Source organism: Mirounga leonina, unplaced genomic scaffold, assembly GCF_011800145.1.
Source record: "Mirounga leonina isolate KUSES-001 unplaced genomic scaffold, KU_Mleo_1.0 Mir_366, whole genome shotgun sequence".
Lineage (NCBI taxonomy): Eukaryota > Metazoa > Chordata > Mammalia > Carnivora > Phocidae > Mirounga > Mirounga leonina.
Window position 1 is genome coordinate 25526836 of NW_023270709.1, and position 18608 is coordinate 25545443.

Sequence of the window (18608 nt, forward strand, 5' to 3'; positions counted from 1 at the left end):
TAGGAAAGTCTACTTGGTCCAATTTAATAGGAATTAGATGTAACAGATACGCATCTTTCCAAATGAATAATCTAGCAACAAACTAATTCAACTGGAAGGATATTTTCTCAAATGCAAATCTACTTAATAGTTTTGGCCTTTTTTTTTTAAGGCAAAGATAGTCTTTTTTTAAAATTATTTATTTATTTATTTGAGAGAGAGAGAATGAGAGAGAGAGAGAGAGAGAGCACATGAGATGGGGGAGGGTCAGAGGGAGAAGCAGACCCCCCGCCGAGCAGGGAGCCCGATGCGGGACTCGATCCTGGAACTCCAGGATCATGACCTAAACCGAAAGTAGTTGCTTAACCATCTGAGCCAACAGGCGCCCCTAGCCTTTTAATTTCTAACAAAAAGCTTAATATCGGATATAGAGGGGGGAAAAAGCCCTCCAGCTGAACATAAAAAAATAGCATCTTTAATTAAAACCAACTGATGGTGTACAACAGACAGGTAATCTCGGACTCCCACCTCTACTCTCAAAAATATTGCCTTTATTTGTAAAGATACCACTACATCCCTGAGTGGCCTTTGAAGACCCAAGCTAGAAACTTCTTCCAAACACACATGGTAGGATATGCTTTATTTCCCTGGAAAAACTGTTAGGTCATCTTCTTTTGGACAGTGTGATCCACAGAAAACTGCCATGTCTCATTTCTGGCGTTGGCCACCAGGCAGCTCAAAAGCCAACTTGTAAAACTGTCAGAAACCACCGTACAGAAGGCAGGCTGTGATCCTAAAGCAAGCAAACTGTTTCAGTGGCTAAGGAGAACTTTCCATGGCAGAAGCCTTGGAAAAGCTTAAAGTAGTTTTCAATCAGGTGGAGACTGCCATACACTTCTGGGGGTACATCATCCCTTTGTTCTGCAAAAAAAAAATCACCTGAATGATCTGTATGGACAGACATCCCTTACACAGAGGTCTTAGTGCTCAATAAAGAAGTTTGAGAGGGTTTCCAACAACTAAACCATGCTTCTGTTGGGCCAAGTGGCCATAATTACTTAAGACTCTATCAGACTCACTCAACAAAAGCTCTTGAAGAGACCAGAGAAGACTTACTCATGTTCGTACCCTCTACACTGTCCCAGCCCAATCTAGGAACATAGTCACTCCATGATTGTTGACAAATCAATGAAATCATTGGCTAGCATTCTGTCAAAGGTAGAGAGGATAGAGAGGGAAGACAAAGAAATTGCAAATAATGTTCCTAATAAAGTAATTCAGGAATTTTAAATTAATGGAAAAATCACAAGAAAAAGACAAAAAGGAATGAAAAAGTGGGGATTTGAGAGAGGAAAAAAAAAAAAGAGTGCTCAAACATTAGTAATCTATTGGGGAAGGACCGGGCTTTTCCAGTGGGAGCGTTTTCTGAAGGGCCCCTATATACACCAACAGTGCTTATAATAATTTAGCTGCTTCAGACCCCTGAGCCACACCTGCTCTGGTTCAGTAGGTCTGAATGCAGATAAAACTGCATTTTAACAAGGGTCACTCTCAGTGTCAAAAAGAAACAGGCCCAAAATGGAATCACTTATGTTAACCCCACAGAGATGACCTAATTGTAACTGCAGAGTCAGTCTCTTCCAGGAATGCAACTGAGACTCCTCAGTCTGGAATGTCCTGATCTACTCCTGAGGTCTTCTGCCTGCCTTGCCCTAAGGGAAGGTGACCTTGCCTCCTTCTGCCTTTGTGCATGAGGTCTGCCTTCGTGCCTTTTATATGTAAAATAATTCTGTTGGAAAGCAAACACACAGCACCTTCATTTCAGGTTATCTGAGTTGTTTTGGTTTTGTTTGTTTGTTTATTAGTTTCAGAGGTAGAGGCAGTGATTCATCGGGTACATATTACACCCAGTGCTCATTACATCACGTGCCCTCCTTAATGCCCGTCACCCAGTTACGCCATCACCCCCTACTCCCCCTCCAGCAACCCTCAGTTTGTTTCCTGTGATTAAGAGTCTCTTATGGTTTGTCTCCCTCTCTGGTTTCGTCTTGTTTCATTTTTCCCTCCCTTCCCCTAGAATCCTCTGCCTTGTTTCTGATCTGAGTCGTTTAAGCCAAAGACAGGAGGCTCGTGTGCGATGCTAGGGTCTCCAGGGTGATGGTTTCCTACCTGCAACAGCCGTCAGCAGCAGCAATGACGAGGGCACACTGGTGGGGGGTGCCATCCCGTCTCACACAGTGGATGCAGTCCGGCTTCCGAGGAGACCCAGGGGCCTCCAGTGCAGGCTTCCTTTGATGTTTCTTAGGAACCAGATTTGGACTCGGGAACTTCAAAGGAAAATTAGAAAGCAAACAGGAAGGAAGAAAAAGAGTACGTAAATGAGGAAACACACAAAATTATTTGTAGGATTTATTCATGTCACTGGGAAGCCTGTCCCGTTAACACCACAGGGCCCTATTCCAGGCAAGCCACCCACCCCAAGTTTGTGCAAACAGAAAGTACAGTTCCTGAGATGAGACAGAGGCTTTCATGCTTCTGTAGGGCCAAGGGCAGGCAGCCCCAAAATGGGCCACTTTGGCACGAACACTATTTTGAGTTAAAAGCAATCCAAACCCAGCAGATTCAGGAAAAGCTCTTTATCGCCTCTCAACTGCCTACTTGTATCAGGAAGAGAGCTATTTTTTTAAAAGATTTATTGATTTATTTATTTGAGAGAGATAGGGAGCACACACACATACACAAACACACACGTGTGTGAGCAGAGAAAGGGGCAGAGGTACAGGGAGAGAACCTCAAGCAGACTCCCCGCTGAGCACAGAGCCTGATGTGGGGCTTAATCCCACAACCCTAAGATCATGACCTGAGCCAAAATCAAGAGTCTGAGGCTCAACCAACTGAGCCACCCAGGAGCCCCAGGAAGAGAAATATTAACAAAGATTCCTCTCTACCTAAGAAACTTCTCTACCTGTGGTTTCCAAACACCTCCTTTCACCTTCCTGCTAGTGGTCTTTCTCCCCTCAGTATTCTCAGACCTCTACCCCTCTCTTTAGCTCATCATATAAGCCTCATTGTGCCTGACTGTCTTGGGAATTTCCATGCCTGTGTGGATTCCCCATACGTACACTATTAAATTTGACTTCCTCCTGTTAACTGTTTCCTATCAATTTGACTCTTAGTCCAGCTAGAAGGACCTTAAGGGGCAGAGGAAATTCTTCATCCCCAACACTTGCTCCCCTTCCAAACCCAAACCTATGAAATAAGATGAAATCAATTATACTACTATATTTTGTCAATTCTGTAAGTTACATATTTTCATACTTGACCCCTGGAATCAGGATGTCTTAAGTTGGTCAAGCACTGGGCAGGAAATAGATACCATTGCTTGTATGTACATATTGATTATGCAGAACTGGTAATCTTGGCTTGGAAGAAAGACAGTATGAAGCACTCTTTTAAGAAATATTGCATCCCTACTGCTCATGATGATACACAGGCAATGCTGTGTGGGAAAAACTCAGCCTTGACAAATGATTCAGCAGAAGTAGATCAAGATTGTAGGGAAATTCAAGAGCACCTTACTTTATATTCACTTAGAGTTCCTTTTTACCAATGCACAAGGATGATTTATGATATAAATCTGTCCAAATAAATCTATTTAAATGTGCGGAAATTTTCTGACAAGAAAATGAGGTGCTGTGGATAACTGACAGGATTTTTTTCTTCCTTAGTGGTATTTAAAATAATGATGCCTCTTATAATCACTACCATCGTAGAACAGACAAAATGTAGTAACAGTGGCACTTCATTTTTGTCTGGTAATTTCTTCAATGTGATCTTCATAACAACCCAGCCAATATTATTATCTCTGTTTTAAAAATGATGAGGGGCACCTGGGTAGCTCAGTCGGTTGAGCATCCAACTCTTGATTTTGGCTCAGGTCATGATCTCGGGTTGAGATAGAGCCCCACAACAGGCTCCACACTGGGCATGGAGTCTGCTTCAGATTTTCTCTCTCCCTCTGCCCTTCCCCCCACACCTCCCTCTCGTAAAAAAAAAAAAAAGGATGAAATTGAAGCACCAAAAAGTTCACTGAGGGGTGAGTGGGTGGCTCAGTTGGTTAAGTGTCTGCCTTCAGCTCAGGTCATGATCCCAGGGTCCTGGGATGGAGTCCCCTGTCAGGCTCCCTGCTTTGCCCCTCCCCCTGCTTGTGTTCTCTCTGTCAAATAAATAAGTAAAATCTCAAAAAAAAAAAAAAAATGTTCACTGATTTGTCCAAGGCTGAAAAATCAGTACTAGTGTTACTGGTCATCACTAACTCAGGAAACACATGGGTGAGCCCTGGTGCACTGCCTCAGCTGTTCCCTCCCAGGGAATCTCAAGGATGCTAGACAAATAGAAAGCAAAATTCCTGGCTGGGTTTTCCAACACTGCTGCTGAACAAACTCAGGTAAACTTATTGTAAGAGAAGCCAATAACTCAAGAGAGAAGGGTTTAGAAAAGAGAATGGAAGAGATTTATTTTGGGTGCCTGCAGCAGGTGCAGGTGGCAGGCTCAAGCCCTAACACCTGACCCCTCTGCTGGCAAGAGAGATACCTTCTCATAGGGAGAGAGGTTCAGGGGGTATGTGCAAGAGAGCAGGCAGACAGCATGTGATCATAGATGGGGGTCGGCAGATGTTCAGCACACGATCATGGGTGGGGAAGGGGACAGGTGGGGTAGGGACTTCTAGGTATTAGGGCTTTTCTGGCCTGGTGGGTGGAATGCTCCAATCACTACAAAATATCTTCGCCAATGCCTCAGAAATAAGAACAATGGGTTTCAGGTAGAGCATCAGTTAAGGGGTCTTGTCTATTTCTGGTTTTAACTGTTGGGGTTTAGGGTTGAGCAAGAGGACTAGCTGACACTAGGAGGTCTGGACTCCAAGAACTTGCTATTTCAAGTGTGTAACAAAGGCTTCCAGGAGGAAGCACACCTGGATAAGGGCTTTCTAATGGGTGTGTCAGAACCTTGCTGTGGGTTGCAGGTTGCTATGTTCTTGTAAAGGAGATTGTGGTTCCAGTTCATACCATTCTTTCCCCACCCACACCTTTGTTCCCTCCCCTTTCACACATACACTCAGCCTTTTAGGAGAATACAAGACTCCTTGTCTTCCCTCTTCCCACCGCCCTTTCTAGAAGCAACACAGGACATTTAGAATTTCAGAGGGTGGAGGGGAGGGATAACAAAGAATGGGGCATGCCCCGACACAGACCTCCCGGCCCTCATTCAGGAATGATGTGGTGATCTAGGGGACAGGAGAGGTTCAAATGACAAAACTAAAACAATTTCAAAATGAGTCTGATGTCCTTTAGTCAAGGGAAAACAATCCATGGACTGGGGGCACACAGTGCCTCACAATCACTGCAGCAGTCTTCCCAAGGGGTGTGGGCAAGAGCAAGTTCTATAGTGCATGAAGGGGAGCGGAATTTGTCACCCCAAAGCATGCCACTTTGGTGTGAAGATTATTTTGAGCTAAAGGTAATCAATACCCAGCAGATTCAGGAAAAATTCTATACCTCCCCCTCAACTGCCTACATTTACGTTGGAAAGGCAGCCACTTCCAGGAAGAGAGCTATTACTAGAGATAGTTTTTTTACCTAAGAAACTCATCTGTATAACAGGGCAACCTTTGTTTTTCAAACATCCCCTTCTTTCCTGTAAATGGCCTTTCTCCCCTTTGTATCCCTAAACCGCTACTCTTTTCCTTAGCTCAGGATGTTATATAAGCCTTAACTACCTGGCTACCTTTTTGGGTTCCATATTCTCATATTTTTATGGGGCTCCCACACATATGAAATTAGTTTTTCTCCTGTTGATCTGCCTTATGTCAATTTGATTATTAGACCAGCCAAAGAACCTAGAAGGGTAGAAGGAAAATTTTTCTATTCCTACAGGCATTAGAAGAGGCAACAAGAGAAAAGGGCATGATTGGCTAGGAAACAGGGGGAGGGATTCCTTATAAGGCTAGCAGGAACTGTTTTCTAGGGTAAGGTAAGCTCGCTAAAGCTGTTTGAGGACTGTGATTGGTGTATGTTAAGTGTCCTTGACAGATGTTTCCACAAGTGCAGGCTGACTTAGGTTTAGATTTGTGATGGCCTGGGCCACTGGGGCAGCCTCCATTTGTGGGTCCTCATAACAGATTTACTTTATCAGAGGCACCTGGAAAGGATGAGGAGTCTACAGACAAAATCAAACACAGCATTCCATGGAAGGAGGGTTTTAGAACTGCTAGACCTTGCTTTTGAGTCTTCATCAGGAAACAACTCAAATCACGAGGATGCCTCCTGTTCAGCTTCGCTGACAGCTCTGCCATCGACCCCTTGGAATAAGGCTGCTGCCCACCCTGCAACCATCACTGGTCCAGGCCCAGGGGAGGCCGAAGAGGGCCTCCAAGGGCCTGGTGTTACTGAGTTGACCATAGACTACGAGACCAGAAAGGAGTGCAGGTGACCTAAGGAAAAGTCAGGAGATGGCTATAACCCTTCTCCATGTCACAATAACAGAGGGCACCAGAACACTAACCTCCATAAGGTAAAGTAGGGAATGTCAGCATTCAGTAAGAGTCCCGCAAGCTTCCTACCTAAGACCCCAGAAGAAGAAAACCTGGGAGTGCAAACAATTTGCCACCAATAACTTCCTTTGTCTCCAGCAAGGAAAGTGTGGGTTGAGAGGCAAGTGGATAGAAGGGAAGACCAGCCATCTCCCATCTGCAGTAATTGACCAGTCTCTGCCGGAAAGGCAAGAGAAGAGCAGCTGGGGCTCCAGTAACAGCATTCAGTCAGCTGCCCAGGATGCTGCCCCACAACAGCAATGCTGCTGTCAGCCAGGGAGAGTTGGTCAAGAATCCCATGGATAAGGACCAGTCCTCTACCATACCATTGGGTACCTTCGGCCAAATTAAGAAAAGGCACCGCTCTAGGCAGAGACCACTCCAAAGGTTCACAGTTTGGCAAACAGACTGTGTGCCAAATTTCCAACCCCTCAGTGCTTTGGCAGATACCCCTGTGCAATGCACTTTCATAATTACATTGTGCCTGGACAGGAATTCATTGTCATTTGCTCAGTGGAAACAGTTCTCAGTAACAAGGGCGTTTCCTAGTCTCAATACCATAGTTAAGGTTCTCTTTATTTAGGACATTAATATGAGCAAACAATGGACCTCCATTTCCTCAGCATTAACCGGCATATGGACCAGATGTTACCAAAAGTCTTTTCAGCTCTAACACTTTATAAGTTTTACGTTTTTAAATACATAGGTAGTAGTTTGTGGGTTAAATTATGTTTTGACATATCTTCCTATTTGATCCCCATAACAACTGTCTCTAAAGTAGTTCTTATTATTGCCATTTTACAAGAAAGGAAACCAAGTTTCAGAATCAGATCTCAAGGCTTCCCTGCAGTAGCCCCCGTCCACCTCTATGGGTCTGGAAAGTAAGCACATTCCACTCTGAGTTCCTTAACAAGACCTTCCTGACTTGTTCAGTCTCTGAATTGCCAATTCTCTTAAAAAGGGTCATGGTCTCTCCTGCTGCTTGCCTTTTGCCCACCTTCCTGTTGTTTTACGTCTTCAGTAAAGGGAAAGAAAAATATTAAAGAATTCACATAGAAAACCTGTCTACCTTCCAAAAAAAAGTTCCATCAAAGGTAAGGTTGCATCTGAGTGATAAAATAGGACTCTTCAAATAAGGCTTTACAAGTTCAAAACATTATAAATAGTACAAACCCATATGTCCTTACATAAACTCTGCATGGATCACCTTTATACACATAAAGATCTGAAAGAAATGCCCCTCCCAAGGTGAAAACTGGAGAGAATAATTTTCTTCTTCCTTTTCATGATTTTTTTCCTCTTCCTTTTTTCTTCCTTTCTTACCTGTATTTTCTTTCTTTTTCCTAAACCAGAACACATCTTACCTTTGCATTCATAAGATAAATTATAATTTTCATTTCTAAAGAAGGCTTAGGTATTTCGACATGGTCATTCTAACATGGCAGCTATTTAAAAAGTTACCAAGTGGTGTACAGAATGGATATTTCTTTCTTCTTCTTTTTTTTCTTTTAAGATTTTATTTTTATGTAATCTCTACCCCAACATGGAGCTAGAACTTACAACCCCAAGACCAAGAGTCACGGGCTCTACTGACTGAGATAGCCAGGCGCTCCTCGAATGGATATTTCTGGCCTGTTCTTAAACCTCCCTCCTTCTCTGAATGTCTTGTTGTCCATGACCACTAGAACATGTGGAAGCCTTGACCCAAATGCATTCTTTCTCTTTGGATGATAGTGATGATTCAGAGATGAGGTAAGTAAGGCTCAGAAATAGGATCAGAGAATGAATGAGTAGGAATGGGGTGAGCCCAGGTGTGAGCAAAGTACAAAAGTATTTCATCAAGCAATAACAGAGCACTTCTTGTGCCAGGACCTGGACAAGAAAGGGATGATGAGCATCAAGGATGTAGAAACAGAGAGACTCAAGGATAAGGTGGTGGTGACCTTGGCCAAGACTGCTCCTTGTCTATGCAGTGAACACTCTTCCCTTACTACTTAGGAATAAGACTCAGATTGTTATTTGGAACACCAGGGTACCCAGCTACAGGACTACATTTCCAACCCCCCCCCCCCTCTGCCTGCCACTTAGTGAAGCCATGACAGTCCCTTCTGTTGGCTCAGATATAAAAGGAACTGTTGGATAGGGCTTCTAGGGAAACCTCTTTTTGCCTTCCTCCTCTTTCCATCTTGCTGCTGCCTAGCGAGGGCATGAGGGCTCTCTGCTGGCTGGCCCTCTGCAACCATGGAGAAACCTCGAGAATGTAAGCCGGTTCTAGAATGGACATGGAGCTGCCAGAGCAGCCCTGGGCCACCAACCTTTGAGCTTTTCTGAGGAGGAAATAAACTTTTATGTCCTTTAAGCCACTGCCTATCTTGAACTATTATAAGGACCTAGATGTCATTTTAGTTAATAAGTAACATTACTCAGGCTTTTTTGTTGTTGTTGTTCCGTTTATGGGCTATAAAATGCTTAGGTTCAAGTAAGCTACAGCAGAGACAGAGTAACAGCTGCTTTATGGAATGTCAAATGACAAAAATAAAACAATTTAGCAACAAGTTTGAGGTCCTCTATTCAAGAAAAAAAACAGTCCATGGATTGGAGGACTACAGTTCCTCACAAGCAACGGAGCATTCCTCCTGAGAGGTGGTGGGCAAGAGCCAGTCTTACTGAGCGTTAGAAGCAGCAATGCTTAAAAGGGCATGAGAGGCTGGGAGGTTGGCTGGGAGCTCTGGCATCTCCTTCTAAGGCTAGCAGATCCTATTTCCTAGGTAAGGTAAGTTAGCCAAAGCGGAGTTGGAGGACTGCCATTTGTATGTGTTAGGATTCTGTGACAGGTGTTTCCTGTAACTTAGATTTAGCTTTGTAATGTGGGCTGGTCCAGGGGCAGCCTCCATTTTCTGGGTCCCAATATATGAATAACTTTATCAGAAGATTTCAAATACGTGCACCTCGGTGGCTCAGTCCATGAAGCATCTGCCTTCGGCTCAGGTCATGGTCCCAGGCTCCTGGGATCAAGCCCCACATCAGGCTCCCTGCTCAGCGGAGAGTCTGCTTCTCCCTCTCCCTCTGCTCCTCACCCTTGCTTGTGTTCTCTGTGTCTCTCTCAAATAAATAAAATCTTTAAAAATATATCTTAAAAAAGAAAAGAACATAAATGATATAACAGAAAAGTGTAGCCACAATAGCAAACAAACAAAAATAATAAAAACCAGAAGACCTAGGAATGAATTCACCAAGATATCTGCCTATTTTAAGACTTAAAAATGGAAAGCTGTGGGAAACACAGGAAATAAATGGAGAAATGAATAGATGTTCTTGAATAGATAGGCTCAACATCAGAAATGTCAATTTTCCTAAATTAACCTATACATTTCTATGTTTCCAATAAGAATGATGCTGGCAGAAATTTTAATTGGGGGAATGGGAAACTAGACAAAACTGATTACAAAGTTCACATGGGAGAATAAACAAGAAGGGGAGGCAAGAATTTTTTGAACGAGGAGAGAAATAAGGGGAAATTAGTCCTACCAGACAGTGAAACATACTATAAAGTGACAATCATTAAAACAGACAGATATAGGTGCAAAAATAGGTAAGTGAATAGAAAACTCAATAAATGGGTCCAAATATTTGTAAGACTAAAGGACATGATTTAAAATGGCATCTCAAATCAATGGGGAGAGAGAGATTATTAAAGTAAATGATATGGGAAAAATGGCTAGCCATTTGAAAAAATAGTAAGTTGTATGCCTACCTCACACCTTATACTAAGAGAGATTCCTAACATAAAAAACAAAACCATAAAAGCACTTTAATAAACCATGGGATTGGTTTCTGACAAAGGTATCAGGATAGTTCAGTGTGGAAAGAAGTCTTTCCAACAAATGGTACTGCAACAACCAGGTATCAACATGCAAAATAATGAAATTTGACATCTACCTCACACCATATACAAAAATCAACTCAAAATGGATCAAAAACCGAAATGTAAGAGCTAAAACTATAAACCTACTAGAAGGAAACATAGGTGTAAATCTTTATTACCTTGAATTAAGCAACGGTTTCTTAAATATGACACCAAAACAAAAACAACAAAAGAAGAAAATAGATAAAATGGACATCAAAATTTAAAGATTTTTTTTTTTATTTATTCATTTGAGACACAGAGATACAGAGAGAGAGAGAGGGAGAGAGCATGAGCAGGGAGAGAGGCAGAGGGAGAGGGAGAAGCAGGCTCCCCGCCGAGCAGGAAGCCCAATGAGGGGCTCGATCCCAGGACGCTGGGATCATGACCTGAGCCGAAGGCAGATGCTCAACCATCTGAGCCACCCAGGCACCCCGGACATCAAAATTTAAAATCTTCTGTGATTGAAAAGACACCATCAAGAAAGTGAAAAGACAATCCATAGAACAGGGTAAAATTTCTGTAAATCACATATCTAATAAGGAACCTGTATCTAGAATATATAAATAACTCTTACAGTTCAATAATAAAAAGGCAAATAATTTTCCCAATAGGCAAGGATCTGAACAGACAGTTGTCCAGAGAAAATGTATAAATGGCCAATAAGCACATGAAGCCATGCTTACCATCATTAGCTATCAGGGAAATGCAAATCAAAAGGACAAAGAGATACTACTTCACACCCACTAGCACAACTAATATCAAAAAAAGCAAACAATAAAAATGTCAAGGATATGGGGAGAGAGAAACCCTCACACATTCCCGGTGGAAATGTAAAGTGACATGGCCACTCTAGAAAACAGTCTGTCAGCTCCTCAAACATTAAACACACTTAGCATATGATCTAGCATTTCTACTCCTGTGTGTGTATCCCAAGAGAAATGAAAACACATGTCCGCATAAAATTTGTGCATGAGTATGCACTGAATTATTCACAATAGCCAAAAGGTAGAAACCACCCCAATGTCCACCAACTGAAAAACTGATAACATGATGTGATATATCCATAGGTGGATTATTATTCATCAATAAGAAGAAATGAAGTACGGAAAAAAATTAAAATATTATGCTAAGTGAAAGAAGCCAGTCAGAAACAACCATGAATTAGATCATTCTGTTTATACAGAATACGCAGAACAGACATCCCCATGAACAAAAAGTAAATTAGCAGTTGCCTGGGTTGGGAGACTGGAGTAAAATGACGAGCGAATTCTAACAAGCACAGGATTTCCTTTTAGGTAATGAGAAAGTTCTAGAACATATTGTGGTGATGGTTGCACACCTCTGTGAATACACAAAAAGTTACTGAACTGTATAGTTTCCACTGGTGAACTGTATGCTATATGAACTATAGCTCAATAAAGCTGTTTTTTTTTTTTTAAAGAAAAGAAACTACAGGACACTATATATAATGATATAACTATATAATCTTTGAGTGAGGAAGGCTTAGGAATGATATGAACTCAGAAGTCACAACAACAAAAAAATATGGGGATGCCTAGGTGGCCCCATCGGTTAAGCAGCTGCCTTCGGCCCAGGTCATGGTCCCAGGGTCCTGGGATCGAGTCCCACATCGGGCTCCTTTCTCAGCAGGGAACCTGCTTCTCCCTCTCACTCTCTCTGCTTGTGCTCTCTCTGTCAAATAAATAAAATCTTTAAAAAAAAATATATGAATAAATTGATCCATTAATAAAAGGTAAGGATATAAATAAAAATTTTCATAGAAACATTACCATATATAAAGTCAGTGTCAACAAAGTGGGAAAAACATTTGCAACTCACATTACAAAGAATAATTTCCCTAATAAACAAGAATGCCCTCAAATCAATAATCATCCAAAAGAAAAAGTCCATAAACAGAACGCAGAAAAGAAAATATAAATGCTTTTTAAATACCTCAAAAGAGGTTCACAGTCAGGAATAAAAAGGGCTACCATTTTGTCACCTATGAGATGGTCATATATGAAAAAACCTCCCCACCTTCTTCTATCGGTGAGAGTCTGGCCACCCAGGCGTTCTCAGTCCTCGCTGATGGGAGTGTAATTGGCATAGTGTCTCTGGAGGGCAGGGTGGCACTTCGTCCTTCCAGCAAGCAATCCTACTGCTGGGAATTTATGGCATGAATATGCCTGGGCACTTAGGAAATCATATGCACAGCTGGTTACTCCTGGGTATAATATTGGTATTAGCCAAGAGGCTGGAAGCAACCAAACTTCTATAAGTGGGGAAGCAGTTAAATAAATTACAGTCTGCTCCTAACATGAAATCCCCTGCATTTGTGAAGAAAGAGAAAACTCTTAGCGTGCTGGCATCTAGCAAGCTCTATTGTTACGTGAAGAAAGAAAATGCAGAATAGTGATTATGGTCTTTACTATTTGTGCAAAAAGGGATTGGGGTGGGAGGAAATATAAATATGAATTTGCTTGAAAATAAATTACCCTCTAGAGGAATATACAAGAAACCATTAATTTTTTTTTTTTTAAAGATTTTGTATTTTTTTATTTGACAGAGAGAGACACAGCGAGAGAGGGAACACAAGCAGGGGGAACGGGAGAGGGAGAAGCAGGCTTCCTGCTGAACAGGGAGCCCGATGTGGGGCTTGATCCCAGGACCCCGAGATCATGACCTGAGCCGAAGGCAGACGCTTAACAACTGAGCCACCCAGGCGCCCCCAAGAAACCATTAATATTTATTATGACTAGGGAGAGGGCAGGGACAGAGCCTTTTTTTTTTAAGCAAATAGCCTTTTGTACCCTTTGATTCCTGTGAATGTCTTTAATATCTTATTAATAAATAAATTTAATATTCTTGCTATTCTGCTTGGTCACTGGAGGCTTAGATCCACCGGCATCGAGAGCCTCAGTAAATCACAACAGCGATAGAGAGCCCGCATGAGGTTACACTCAGGAAATGTGTGTGACACACAGAAGGAAAGGGGATGAATAGGGCAGCCAGACTTAACAAATACGCATACAGGATTCCCAATTAAATGCGAACTTTGGATAAATCACATTTTTTTTATCATGCAATATTTAGGACATATTTATACTGTATCTTATCAGGCAACTCTAGCTAATCAGAAACACAATTAGTATATGTTCCTCCTGAGAAGAAGGTCTACATGCACAACACTATCAAGAAAAAGAGCTGACACTGATTCTTCACTCACGGAAGTAACAACCTGACCCAGTTATTAGGCTGAATCCCCGCTGATGTATGAAATCATTTAATGTAAGCACGAACAGCTTGTGAACAAAAGAAAGAACACAAGGAGTTACCCCATCTTTCAAGGGAAAGGGAGAAAGAACCAAAGTGAGGGAAAGACTGAGCAAGCCAGTCTGTGTAAATAAAAAAAGGGATGTTTTCATATTTTAATTTTCAACTTTTTAAATTCAGCAATCCCAATTTCAAAGAGATACAATTATCGTGGTTCTCGGAAATATATTTTCAAATCCAGCTGACAGCTTGCATCTCAGCTGGAGCTGAGTGTATAGAAAAAATAAAATGCTGTATGTGACAGCCAGAATCCAACACTTCCAATATTTACTTCCTACAGTCTCGGTTTCTGGGTAAGGTTTGCCCACAGTTATCCATCTCACTGCAATGGAGCTCACTTTGATTCTGGAGGAAGTCACTTCATTAGCTGTCACCCATGAACTCAGGTCAAGGAAGAACCACCCCAGTGGCCAGTGGCCGGCTTCCCAGGACTGGGATGGACTGGGATGGACTGGGATGGACTGCTTACACGTCACACAGGCTGGTTCAGATGATGATAGGAGGCGGTGTTAAAAATGCCTGGACAGGACAGAGGCCTCAGGACGGGAGAGCGAATTGGTCACACCACCTCTCCATTTACCCTCCTCCTCCCAGCCTTCTTTCTGACGTCCGTACATCCGTCAGTCTCCCCACACTCTCCCTATGCTGCCAACATCCGGCTCAAAAGCCTGTTCTTCTAAGATGCCTTCCTCAGATTCCCAAACAGCCTCCAAGCCGAAGTCATTGCTCCGTCCTCAGGAGATGTCCCAAGGCTACGTTATCACCACAAGTAACACGCTGTATTAAAAATACAATTAACACTACAGAAAGTACTACTTACTTCATCATGTCCCCAACATTGTACAGGCATTAGTTTAGTGCTCTAACCCCCCCACCCCCTTACATTTATCATCCCCATTCCTTAGATGGTGAAACTGAGGCTCAGAAATACTAAGATGTCCAAGAACTGGAACGCAATCCAGGTGTGGCTGATACCAGAGAATATGTTCTTCCCACTACGGTGTGCTGTCTTATAGCTCTCTGCACTGAAAAAAAAGGCAAAGTAAGTTTTCTTCTAAGTTAGAAAAGCAATAAATACAACAGAAAATCTAAGCAACTAGGTGTAGCAGAACGAGCTTGCGTTACGCGCCAGTCCCTCTCTGTCACTCCTCCACTCTGCCAAGTGACCTCACAGTGCCATCCCTGGGCATCTCAGAGCCCAGTTTCCACGCATCACATTGTAAACTACAGGGCAGGGACTTGGACTGGTTGCCGTGCCAACCCCAGGAGCTGGAAGAGAGGTTAGTATGTGCCAGGAGCTCAGATGTAGCGAATGGATGTATGCATGAATGAATGAATGGTCAATCTCTCCTGGAGTAAGTGAGTTTGCGTGTCATCCTCGTGCAGGGACCATGCTCATCTTCTCTGTGTCGTTCTAATTTTAGTATATGCGCTGTCAAAGTGAGCACTCTCCTTGAATAAGTTAACTGCAATGCGTGACTTTAAAACTCAAATAATTATGAATTTTTTTTAAAAAAAGATTTTATTTATTTATTTGAGAGAGAGAATGAGAGAGAGCACATGAGAGGGGGGAGGGTCAGAGGGAGAAGCAGACTCCCTGCTGAGCAGGGAGTCCGGTGCGGGACTCGATCCCGGGACTCCAGGATCATGACCTGAGCCGAAGGCAGTCGCTCAACCAGCTGAGCCACCCAGGCGCCCTTTTTTTTAATTTGTAAAATTAACATATAATGTATTATTTGTCTCAGGGGTACAGGTCTGTGATTCATCAGTCTTGCACAATTCACAGCGCTCACCATGGCACATACCCTCCCCAATATCCATCACCCAGCCACCCCATCCCTCCCACCCCCCACCACTCCAGCAACCCTCAGTTTGTCTCTTACGGTTTTTCTCCCTCTCCGGTTTCATCTTGTTTCAATTTTCCCTCTCTTCCCCTATGATCCTCTGTCTTGTTTCTCAAATTCCACATATCAATGAGATCATATGATACTTGTCTTTCTCTGACTGACTTATTTCGCTTAGCATAATACCCTCTAGTTCCATCCACGTTGTTGCAAATGGCAAGATTTCATTTTTTTTTTGAAGGCTGCATAATATTCCATTGTATATATATATATCACATCTTCTTTATCCATTCATCTGTTGATGGACATCTAGGCTGTTTCCATAGTTTGGCTATTGTGGAAATTGCTGCTATAAACACTGGAGTGCAGGTGCCCCTTCGGATCACTACATTTGTATCTTTGGGGCAAATACCCATTAGTGCAATTGCTGGTTCATAGGGTAGCTGTATTTTCAACTTTTTGAGGATCCTTCATACTGTTTTCCAGAGTGGCTGCACCAGTTTGCATTCCCACCAACAGTGTAGGAAGGTTCCGCTTTCTCCGCATCCTCGCCAATATCTGTCATTTCCTGACTTGTTAATTTTAGCCATTCTGACTAGTGTGAGGTGGTATCTCACTGAGGTTTTGATTTGGATTTCCCTGATGCCAAGTGATGTTGAGCACTTTTTCATGTGTCTGTTGGCCATTTGGATGTCTTCTTTGGAAAAAGGTCTGTTCATGTCTTCTGCCCATTTCTTGATTGGATCATTTGTTCTTTGGGGGTTGAGTTTGATAAGTTCTTTATAGATTCTGGATACTAGCCCTTTATCTGATAGGTTATTTGCAAATATCTTCTCCCATTCTATCGTTTGTCTTTTGGTTTTGTTGACTGTTTCCTTTGCTTTGCAAAAGCTTTTTATCTTGATGAAGTCCCAATAGTTCATTTTTGCCCTTGCTTCCCTTGCCTTTGGCGATGTTTCTAGGAAGAAGTTGCTCCCGCTGAGGTCAAAGAGATTGCCACCTGTGTTCTCCTTTAGGATTTTGATGGATTCCTGTCTCACATTTAGGTCTTTCAACCGTTTTGAGTCTATTTTTGTGTGTAATGTAAGGAAATGGTCCTGTTTCATTCTTCTGCATAGGGCTGTCCAATTTTCCCAACTCCATTTGTTGAAGAGACTGTCTTTGTTCCATTGGACATTCTTTCCTGCTTTGTCGAAGATGAGTTGACCATAGAGTTGAGGGTCCATTTCTGGGCTCTCTATTCTGTTCTGTTGATCTGTGTGTCTGTTTTTGTGCCAGTACCATGCTGTCTTGATGATGACAGCTTCGTAATAGAGCTGGAAGTCCGGAATTGTGATGCCGCCAGCTTTGCTTTTCTTTTTCAACATTCCTCTGGCTATTCGGGGTCTTTTCTGGTTCCATACAAATTTTAGGATGATTTGTTCCATTTCTTTGAAAAAAGTGGATGGTATTTCAATGGGGATTGCATTGAATGTGTAGATTGCTCTAGGTAGCATTGACATCTTCACAATATTTGTTCTTCCAATTCATGAGCATGGAGCATTTTTCCATTTCTTTGTGTCTTCCTCAATTTCTTTCATGAGTATTTTACAGTTTTCTGAGTACAGATTCTTTGCGTCTTTGGTTAGATTTAGTCCTAGGTATCTTATGGTTTTGGGTGCAATTGTAAATGGGATCAACTCCTTAATTTCTCTTTCTTCTGTCTTGTTGTTGTATAGAAATGCAACTGACTTCTGTGCATTGATTTTATATCCTGCCACTTTACTGAATTCCTGTATGAGTTCTAGCAGTTCTGGCGTGGAGTCTCTTGGGTTTTCCACATAATGTATCATATCATCTGCAAAGAGTGAGAGTTTGACTTCTTTTTTGCTGATTTGGACGCCTTTTATTTCTTTTTGTTGTCTGATTACTGTGGCTAGGGCTTCTAATACTATGTTGAATAACAGTGGTGATAGTGGACATCCCTGCTGTGTTCCTGACCTTAGGGGGAAAGCTCTCAGTTTTTCCCCATTGAGAATGATATTCGCTGTGGGTTTTTCATAGATGGCTTTTATGATATTGAGGTATGTACCCTCTATCCTTACACTGTGAAGAGTTTTAATCAAGAAAGGATGCTGTACTTTGTCAAATGCTTTTTCTGTATCTTCCCTTCTGTGTGAAGAAAAAATTCTCTCTTAAGAATTGGCAACCACAGGTTTGGTCAACCACAGGTTTTCATTGCAAGTTTGGTCTCCCAAGAGGAGAAATGAGCTTAAAGTGGACCTGGGTTGCCGGTGACCATGGGTACCTGGCAGGGGCAATGATAAATCCTTTCTGGAAGAGCTCTCCTTAACTCCCAGAGAGAATCCAGACAAACTTGAATCTAGAATTAAAAATTACAAAACATACAGGTACCCTCAAGAAAGGCAACAGAAAAGACAGGAGGATTAGGTTTCTGTGCTTTCCAGACAACAGAATTCTGGCAAACAAAAATAGAAAATAAGATGTTTAAAATGTTTAAGGAAATAAAATCACTAATAAGATGTAAGATTTGTATGACAAGAAGACCCTGACAGATTTGAAAAATAGCCAAGCACAAATTCTAAAAATAAGATATCATCTTTGCTATCAAAAGCTCAATGCAGGGGGCGCCTGGGTGGCTCAGTCAGTGAAGCGTCTGCCGTCAGCTCAGGTCATGATCTCAGGGTCCTGGGATCAAGCCCCGCATCAGGCTCCCTGCTCGGCGGGAAGCCTGCTTCTCCCTCTCCCTCTCCCCCTGCTTGTGTTCCCTGTTCTCGCTGTGTCTCTCTGTCAAATAAATAAATAAAAATCTTGAAAAGGAAAGAAAAGAAAGAAAAGAAAGAAAAGAAAGAAAAGAAAGAAAGAAAAGAAAAGAAAGAAAAGAAAGAAAGAAAGAAAGAAAGAAAGAAAGAAAGAAAGAAAGAAAGAAAGAAAGAAAGAAAGAAAGAAAGAAAGA

The 18608-nt window shown here is 42.2% G+C and overlaps 1 protein-coding gene and 1 non-coding gene across 4 annotated transcripts in view; both read right to left on the minus strand.

The window, feature by feature from the left end:
- Positions 1 to 18608, minus strand: part of KIAA0319 (KIAA0319 ortholog) — a 96800-nt gene that overhangs the window by 61601 nt on the left and 16591 nt on the right. Inside the window, exons 1-2 of one of the 3 annotated variants that reach the window (XM_034985781.1) lie at positions 14692 to 15260; positions 2149 to 2306 (exon numbers count right to left, since the gene is read on the minus strand). In XM_034985781.1, the coding sequence (XP_034841672.1) occupies positions 2149 to 2203 (55 nt within the window). In that variant the 5' untranslated portion in view covers positions 2204 to 2306; positions 14692 to 15260. Of the gene's footprint in view, positions 1 to 2148; positions 2307 to 2944; positions 3802 to 14691; positions 15261 to 18608 lie in introns of those variants that run through there. The other 2 variants (XM_034985782.1, XM_034985780.1) reach the window with 2 other exon arrangements.
- LOC117997555 lies at positions 15150 to 15256 on the minus strand. Its single transcript, XR_004675854.1, has one exon. It is a non-coding gene; the product is annotated as a U6 spliceosomal RNA (small nuclear RNA).